At 35.4% G+C, this 9,770-nt stretch overlaps 1 protein-coding gene across 3 annotated transcripts in view; it reads left to right on the top strand.

Moving 5' to 3' along the window:
* LNPK (lunapark, ER junction formation factor) overlaps positions 1-9,770 on the top strand; it is an 80,599-nt gene that overhangs the window by 2,340 nt on the left and 68,489 nt on the right. The window contains exons 1-4 of one of the 3 annotated variants that reach the window (XM_063712487.1): positions 53-614; positions 4,217-4,305; positions 6,634-6,675; positions 7,442-7,629. In XM_063712487.1, the coding sequence (XP_063568557.1) occupies positions 4,279-4,305; positions 6,634-6,675; positions 7,442-7,629 (257 nt within the window). In that variant the 5' untranslated portion in view covers positions 53-614; positions 4,217-4,278. 3 annotated transcript variants of the gene reach the window in all.

The following is a 9,770-nucleotide window of genomic DNA, read 5'->3' as shown; positions in this document are numbered from 1 at the left end:
CCCAGGAGGCGGTGGTTGCATGAGCTGAGATTGTGCCACTGCACTCCAGCCTGGGCAACAGACTGAGTGAGACTCAGTCTCAACAAAAAGAAAAACACACTTAGATGCACCCCGCTCTTAAGGTCATGACAGGTCCTGTTGTGGTATCAGATCAGAGTGGAAAGAAACACTCTGTACATGTTCATGGGAGAGTTCTTGGAGAAAAGTCACTTGAGGTTGAACCGTCTGTCCAATCCAGGGCAAGCAAATTGATTTATGCCTCAGAAGGAAATGCAAGGGTTATTCGGTTCCCATGTATTTTCCATGTATTTGAAAGAAAGGAGAGATGGATTAGAAAATAGCTACAACCACAGCAGTAAAAACAGTTTGTATTGAGCAATCACTATGTGCCAAGCACTGTTGTAAATAGGTTAGAATACATTATGTCATTTAAGTCTTTCAACATTTAAGAGGGTCCTTAACTATCTATCCCTCTTTTACAGATGAGGAAATTGAGTAGCAGATAGGTTAAGTAACTGATTTGTCCAAGATTTTACAGTAAGTGATGGGCCACAGGACTTGGAGTTGAGATGTTTGGGTGGAAAGGAGAGAACCAGTGGTTGAATACAGAAGAGGTATGAAATTAAAGCTATGGAGAAATATTTGATTTAATTATTTAATTTTGTTGTGTTTTCACATCTGTTAGAAAGTACCACCTATTACATATGCATTACAGTAAAACAGTTCCTTTAATATCAGAATTTGATAGAAAAATTGCTAGAACAGTGCCAGTTGACTGTTCTTTGATTATGAACCTGAAAGCATGGATATGGCATTTAATGACTATCACTCTAATATTGTTTTAGAGTACAAATTTAAAGGCATAATCCCTTGCTTCAGGGGTCTTAGAGGCTAAGATGTAGATTGTTTCATTAATACCAAAACAATTCTTTAAGCAAATAATTGTCAAAATTGGTATAGTGATATTATGCATGTATTTCATATTGTACTTACTTTAAAATTGATATGCAGTAAACAAGTAAAGGCTGTGCTTGCAGACTTCTAGTACCAGTTCTGTCCCTAGCTGGAGCTACATGATTTTGGCAAATCATTTAACTTCTCTTTAATGTAGATTTAAACGCTCAAATGTAATCAAATAAAGGAATTGGGTTACACAATACATTGTACTAATACTGTTTCTTGTGCTTATTACTCACTTTTCATTTCAGTAGATTTGTTTACCAACTATTTGATAATGTCAGAGGTGGTTTCATATATTTTACATATAAATATTCAAATCTAATCTATACAAAGCAGACTTTATTTCTGATTTTGTGTTATTGGTAATAACTGGGTGCTTAAAAAATAAAAACTAAAATATTATGTTTGGCTCTGCTGCTTACTGTCTTTTTTTTTTTTTTTGTGAGGCGGAGTCTCGCTCTGTGACCCAGGCTGGAGTGCAGTGGCGCGATCTTGGCTCACTGCAACCTCCGCCTCCTGGGTTCAAGCAGTTCTCTGCCTCAGCCTCCCTAGTAGCTGGGATTATAGGCACCTGCCACCACGCCTGGCTAATTTTTGTAGTTTTTTAGTAGAGACGGGGTTTCACCATCTTGGCCAGGCTGGTCTTGAACTCCTGACCTTCTGATCCAACCGCCTTGGCCTCCCAAAGTGTTGGGATTATAGGTGTGAGCCACCGTGCCCGGCCTGCTTACTGTCTTTGGGATGTTACTTAGCACACTACTTCACTTCTCTTGCCTTAGATTTCTCATTTGTAAAATGGAGGGATAGTAGTATCTAAATGCTAAAATTAATATAAAGTATTTGGGCCGGGTGTGGTGGCTCACGCCTATGATCCCCAGCACTTTGAGAGACCGAGGTGGGCAGGTCACTTGAGGCCAAGAGTTCGAGACCAACCTGGCAAATGAGGTGAAATCCCTGTCGCTACCAAAAAAAAAAAAAAAAAATTTAGCCGGGTGTGGTGGCTCGTGCCTATAGTGCCAGCTACACCTTTGGAGACTGAGATGGGAGAATTGCTTTAACCCTGGAGATGGAGGTTGTATTGAGCCAAGATCGCACCACTGCACTCCAGCCTGGGTGTCAGTGAGACCCTGTCTCAAAAAAAATTTATATTTATACACACACACACACACACACACACACACACACACACACACACACACACACAGCATTTGTTTTAGGGCCGCTAGAAATGAAGTACTTACTAAGTGTTTAACTGATATTGTTGTTGTCATTAATTTCAAATATTAAAAATTCTGATCACAGTCTCAGGGTGTGATGGTTAGAAACTTGACATTGAAGGATATAATTCTACTTCAAACCAAAATATGTAGGTTGGTTGTGTACAGAACACTGCTAGACACCATACACTAGTTCCAGAATAGTGGAATGATGTATATTTTGAGAATAACAAGTGATTCATATGAATCTACCCCCTTCACCCACCTTTTTGGTAGTTATTTTTAGCATCTCAAGAGGGTTTTTAGATTTACTTACTGTCATAACTCAGATAGAAATTTATAGTTTAATCATTAAAGTTCCTGGATTTTCTACAACCACATTTTAGAAATTTGAGTACTAAGCAAATACTAAATGATTAATAATATTTAGATTGCAACTTAAATATGACTTGAAACATTCATTATAGTTATAAACCTTAGAGTTTTTCGGGACAGATTTATAGGTGTTTCTGTCCTTAAAAATTACTTTGTGAGTAAAAGTATTTTACAGTTAGGCACTTTGTTACTTTTCTGAGAAACTCCAAGATAGCTATGCCTTATGCTAATTACAACATATAAATAATTTTGCGGAGTGAGTGTTCTTACTTGATAACTGGTATTATTTTGTGTTTACGTTTATGGTTAAAAAATGTGAGAAGTATGACATAGGTAACCTTTTTGGGGGTGGAAAAGTAGTTTTATACATTGGCAAGTATCTAACTGTAACCTGGTTAAAATATGTCAGTTTGAAATTATACTTTTACCATTTCAACTTAAAAGAATACAAATTTATGTAATCATTGTCCAGTAAGTTGATTTAGAATATAATATTGTTGAGTCTATTATAAAACATTCGAGAGTCATAGAAAAACAACTAAAAGAAGTGGTTATAGAGCTAGCTGAATTGAAGGTCAACTAGCTTCAGGGACTTATATACAATGTCAGGGAGAAATGTTTATTTGGGCATTGAACAGTAGTGTTTAGTAATAGAGGCTAGAAATCTGAAGATAAAGGGACTCTAGGCCATATTTCTTCTGAGCTATTGGGCAAATCACTAAACCTCTTTTCACTTAGTTTTCTTATCTGTGAGATGGTAATACTATAGACTATCCTGTGAGAAAGTGGTGGTATTATTAACTAATTAAGAGAAAAGAAAATTAAGGCTCAGAATCATTAAGTGATTTGCTAAAGGTCACAGATAGCCTTGTAATCCTTATTTTCTTATTCGTAACTCAGTTGGCTTTCTCTTATTACTTGTAAGGTGATATTCTAAACATTGTAAAACACTCCTTTTCCAGATAACTAGTTTAGTTGGGAGACAGCTGGATGGTAGAAATCATTTTATTTAAGTGTATAGTATGAAAGTAGTATGGTAAAACTTTGTTACCAGAACAACATAGAGAACCTATTTTAAAGAATAGAAAATAGCAAAGTGGTAAGAATATACATTTCTAAACTGCATTGTCATTTAAAAAGCTTTTCAAACTTTATTTTCACTTTTAAATCTGTTCTGGTTTTGAAGAATGGATTTTTAAAAGGTGGGCTTGGTGATGTGCAATGGCTTACGCCTATAATCCCAGCAGTTTGGGAGGCCGAGGCGGGCAGATCACTTGAGGCCAGGAGTTCAAGACCAGCCTGGCCAACATAGCAAAACTCCGTCTCTACCAAGAATACAAAAATTAGCCAGGTGTAGTGGTGCGCACCCGTAGTCCCAGCTACTCAGGAGGCTGAGGCACAAGAATTGCTTAACCTGGGAGGCGGAAGTTGCAGTGAGTTGAGATCTCGCCACTGCACTCCAGCCTGGGCAACACAGAGAGACTCATCTCAAAAAAAAAAAAAAAAAGTAGATTCTATTCCAATAACTGTCTGAAATCAAATTCCATATATGTGGCATCCAAAGAAATTAATATTTCATAACATTTTTGAGGCAGTATTGCAACATCTATAGTGGGTATGCTGTGTGTTTAACTTAACATTTTAAATACTTGCTTTATTTCCAGCTGTGAATTCCTTTGGACAATTGATGATATTTATCATTGTGCCCAGTTTCTACAAATAAAAGATGGGTGGATTATTTTCTCGATGGAGGGTAAGGTACTTTTCTTTACAGCTAGTTCTTGAGTCTAATATAAAAGTGTCATATAAAGCTATTTGTGAAAGTCTCCTTTGATTATAGCCTTGAATAGTAGTTTGCTATTTTCCTTAACTTTTTTCTTCTCTTTTGAATTACTTTTCTATTTTTTTATTTTAATACTCCCATTTGTTCTGTAGGTGTCCAATGCCCCTGTTTAACAGAATTATTTCACTTGGATGTATGCATTATTTTTATTTCTGTATTTCTGTGCAAATGGCTATTGTTTTCTTATACTTCCTAAGTTTCAAGCTTATTTGAAAGGTAGTTGAAAATAAGTATTCTAGGCCGGGCGTGGTGGCTTATGCCTATAATCCCAGCACTTTGGGAGGCTGAGGCGGGCAGATCGTGAGTTCAGGAGTTCAAGACCAGTCTGGCCAACATGGGGAAACCCCGTCTCTACTAAAAATACAAAAATTAGCTCAGCGTAGTGGTGCGCACCTGTAATCCCAGCTACTTGGGAGGCTGAGGCAGGAGAATGGCTTGAACCCAGGAGGTGGAGGTTGCAGTGAGCCGAGATTGTGCCCCTGCACTCCAGCCTGGGTGACGGAGCAAGACTCTGTCTCACACACACACACACACAAAAGTATTCTATACGATACTTGTTTTTTACAGACTGTATCTTTTTACTTGAAGCTTATCATAAATATTGACTAAAGTCACACTACATGTGCTTTTAGAAATTATAGGTTAAACAAAATTAGAAATGCAGTTTGATTTTATTGGATAAGCTTTTAGAGGAAGTATCTCAAAGTTACAGCTCGAAAATATGAATTGTATAAATTATATAACCCTGTCTCTAGTAAAAATACAAAAATTAGCTGGGCATGGTGGTGGGCGCCTGCAGTCCCAGCTACTCGGGAAGCTGAGGCAGGATCGCTTCAATCCAGGACATGAAGGTTGCAGTGAGCCGAGATTGTGCCACTGCACTCCAGCCTGGGCGACAGAGCTAGACTCTGTCTCAAGAAAAAGAAAAAAAAAATTTATATAAATGGTCTTTTCAAATGTAAGAGAGGAGATAAGGTAATCTAGGATAAACTACTTATTTTTTTTACTCCTTATTACCGTAATAATAGAGTCTAACTATACTTGGTACATAATTTAGGTTTTGGGCTATTGCTGGAACAGCCTTGTTTTGGATCAGCATTATATTGACCCTGTTATGACCTTATAATAATCTGCCCAAGGATCAAATTTATCTCTTCTTGCTTTGTCTTTCATATTAGGTTGAACCATATGAAATTGCCAGTATTCAATTGCTTGGACTTAGCAAAATGTCAGTTTCATATGGTTAACTCTAATGTTAACAACTCTTATGGAAACTACAATGAACTGATATTCATTACCCTCTTGGATTGTTGAGTATGTAATTGGTAAATATTTTTTCAAGTGTTTTATGAGCGATTTTGGCTGGTTTTTATTCTAGATATATAAAAAATATCTTTGGCAAACAAGCTTTGCTATAATGAAGTATTCTTAGATGTCCTTTTAAAATCTGATCTGCAAAAAGTACTTTAGGAATTTAGAATGAAGATAGCCTGTTGATTTTGACCTCCAGAGTCTGAAGTGAACTTTTAGCATTAGCAAATCAGACCATTTTTAGTCTGTAAATTTTTTTAATGTGTTAATTCTTTTGAGTAATCATTCCTAAGAATTTTTTTTGGAGGAAAACGTGTTTTTTTAATTTTTTAATTTAATTTAATTTTTTTTTTGAGATGGAGTCTTGGCTGTGTCACCCAGGCTAGAGTGCAGTGGTGCCATCTTGGCTCACTGCAACCTCTGGCTCCTGGGTTCAATCAATTCTCGTGCCTCAGCCTCCTGAGTAGCTGGGATTACAAGCGCACGCCACCATGCCCAGCTAATTTTTGGATTTTTAGTAGACCAGTTGGCCAAGCTGGTCTCAAACTCCTGACCCTAAGTAATCTGCCCACCTTGGCCTCCCAAAGTGCAGGCATGAGCCACCGTGCGTGGCCAAAATTTGTTTCTTTCTAGAACGGTGTGTTCTATTGAGGTTAAGAATGGTAAAAATTGAGCTATCAGAATTAAAAGTCTTTCTAGGATTAAAAAAGTTAAGTAAGGAAGTGCTTATTTCTTTAATCTTATGTAGTTCTGTTTGCAATTATAATTTTTATTTAAATAAATCTTAGTTATAAACAAGAATGCATATTTGCTTGACAAGCTTTGAGAAAATTTAATTTTGAAATAAATGTTCTTTAATGATTATATCAAAATGTAAGGATTTGTCATAAGTTTTAATGCTGTCTCTTGTTTCTGTTTCTATAACAGACAAAACCTTCAACTGTAGAAGTTCTAGAAAGTATAGATAAGGTATGTTCTTTGTCTGTGAGGTATTTTAATTCATTTTAGTTATTAAGTAAATATTATTGTAGTGTATATTATTTTGGAGACCAAATCTGGTATGGGAATTTAGAAATGATATAGAGTGAGTCTGAGAACTTTAATGTTATGTGATCTCAAAAAAATCCAAAGTCTATCAGTGACTTAAGAAGTCTGTTTCAAGTAATAGAGCCAGTTAGAATGAAATTAGATCTGTAATGTGGTGTAAATCAGTGTTACAGGTAGGACAAAATAGATGAGATACTGTACGATAGTTTTTATCAGTCTACAAAATTTTCACAGCTTTTTATATACTATTATCAAAAATGATTATTTTCTGGGAATATTGAGAGTGATAAATAGATGGGTTACTGTTTTAATTTTTATTAATTATTTTTCTTATTGCCAGATTTTTTAAATGCCTTTTATAGGAGGAATTATTACTTATTTGACTCAACAAATATTATTGCCGATACCAATTTCATTCCCTGGATCTTTGCCAATTTGATAGTTTAAAAATAGTAATTAACTTTGCATTGTAAAAATGATTTGTTAGAATAAGCATTATACATTTTTAACTTCATTTTTAGTTTTCTTTTTCATATTATGTTTTGTTTTAAACTGTTAGGATATTATGCTTTATTGAACTTTAAATAAGAGTTTTTTCTTAAATATCTTTCCTGCTAAAATTTTTTAACATTTTAATTTCTTTATGAAGTTTGAAATTTACTAACATGGAATAATTTTCTCTTAACAGGAAATTCAAGCATTGGAAGAATTTAGGGAAAAAAATCAGAGATTACAAAAATTATGGGTTGGAAGATTAATTCTGTATTCCTCAGTTCTCTATCTGTTTACATGCTTAATTGTATATTTGTGGTATCTTCCTGATGAATTTACAGCAAGACTTGCCATGACACTCCCATTTTTTGCTTTTCCATTGATGTAAGTAAATTATTCTTTTTGTTGATCTTTTCCTTTTCTGACTAGAGAGTCTTAATGTATATCTAATATGTATATTCAGTCTCTTTGTTATTAAATGGTAATATCTGATTGAGTTTGAATTTCTTTCACAATTTGAAAAGATTTTTTTAAAATAGTAGAACAATTGTTTTAAACCTTCATTTGTAATCCAATATACCTGAGGAATATTACCTAGTAATATGAGTAATAATTGCTCTATATGGCAGTGTCTTATGATTTTCTAGTAGATGACCATGCTCCCCGAGGGGCACTGGGCATGGAGTAGTGGGTAATGGCAAGTGGGGCAGGGTTTGTAAAACCAAAAGAATAACTGCTCAAATTATTCTGAATATATTCCATTCACCTCAACTCTCTTCCCCTCGTTTTACTGCTCTATAGTCACTGCTATAAAGCAATTGACCCTTATTTTAGAAATATTTTATAATACAGCACTGTATAGGAGGCGTATCATGACTAAGAATTTTGAGAGACAATTTAATTAAAAGTGTGTTTATTCAGTCAACAAGCTTTTATGGGTACCAATTGTTTAGACATTGGATTATAATGGTGTATGGTACATAAAAATACAAAACTCTCTGACTATATCTTAGACTGCAAACATTAAGTAATGAGTATGATGAATGTTAGAAAAGAGAAGTGTAAAATGCTATGGGAGCATTTAATAGGGGCATTGCCTCAGTCTGAGTACTACTATAGAAAATGTGTTTGTTTAGTCTTTAGTGCAGGGCATATTTTCAGTTTGAAACTTCTGAAACTTGTAAAATTATAAGTTCGTATGTAGCTACAAGAGCTGAAATTGAGTGCTTTCATAATATTGCAAAATAATTATCTCTGCTACTTTCTTTATTTTCATTTTTTGAAATCTTTTGGAATGCTTTTATCCCAGAAGTAGTGGATTTTATAATTGTGAGCCCCTTTTCCTTGTTTCCCTTATCTTTTTTCATAAGAGGAGAGAAGAGAAAATTACAAAATAAGTATGAGATGTTTAGTTGATTTAAGCACTTTTAAATACTCAAAAATGCACTTTACATCTATTTCCATATAAAGATTGATTTTTTGATCATAAAAGACTTGTATCTAGTTGTCACAGAATGTCTGATAGGGAAATCTACTGTGTTAATTCTAATGGCTATCTAAAAACTATGATCTAGCTATTATAATTCATAACAGTTTTTTGGGGGGCAAATAAATTATATACTCATTGTTCTTTAGAAGCAGGAAAACTTCATTTCTTTAAAAATGTAATTTCTTCAATTCAGTCTTTCTGATATTTTGGGTATGAAGCTTTCTTATCCTTACTGTGTCCCTCTGATTTTTCTGCATCACGTGCATCTAGTATATCTTGGCTTGTTTAGTTTCAGAGCCATTTTTCACTTTGTCTCATTGATATTTGTAACCTCGTTCTCAACTGTTGTAGCTTCTATTTCAGTGAGCTTTTCACTTTTCGAAGCACAGACCGGTTATCCAACAAAGAATAGCATTGTCCTTCTGATCGATGACAATCAAAAAATCATGAAATAAAACACAATGTGAAAGTGGGTGTTGTGGTAAAAAGAAAGAAGACTTAACACAGGACATTTTCTTATGTGTGTAATGTGAGTTGTTGCCTTTTGTGTCTAACGTGAGCTTATCCCTGGACTTTTTTCTTTGGAAAACAGTGTCTTAGTCTGTTTAGTGTTGCTATAAAGGAATACCTGAGGCTGGGTAGTTTATAAAGAAACAAGGTTTATTTGGCTCATGGTTCTGCAGACTGTACGAGAAGTATAGCACCACCATCTGCATCTGGTGAGGGCCTCAGGCTGCTTCACTCTTGGCAGAAGGTGACAGGGAGCCACCATATGCAGAGATCACTTGGTGAGAGAGAAAGCAAGAGATAGGGGAGGTGCCAGTTTCTTTTTAACAACCAGCTCTCTCAGGAGCTAACAGAGGGCAAACTCTCACCATGCCCCAGGGAGGACATTCATCTGTTCATGAGCTCCACCCCCATGACCCACACACCTCCCATTAGGCCCCACCTCCAACACTGGGGGACAAATTTCAACATGAGGTTTGGAGGGTCAAATATCCAAATTATAGCAAACAGTTTTGAGGGCTGGACTCGG

The sequence above is a fragment of the Pongo abelii genome, chromosome 11, assembly GCF_028885655.2.
Source record: "Pongo abelii isolate AG06213 chromosome 11, NHGRI_mPonAbe1-v2.0_pri, whole genome shotgun sequence".
Classification (NCBI taxonomy): domain Eukaryota; kingdom Metazoa; phylum Chordata; class Mammalia; order Primates; family Hominidae; genus Pongo; species Pongo abelii.
The sequence above is the reverse complement of the archived record's forward strand: the minus strand, read 5'-3'. Positions and strand labels throughout refer to the sequence as shown.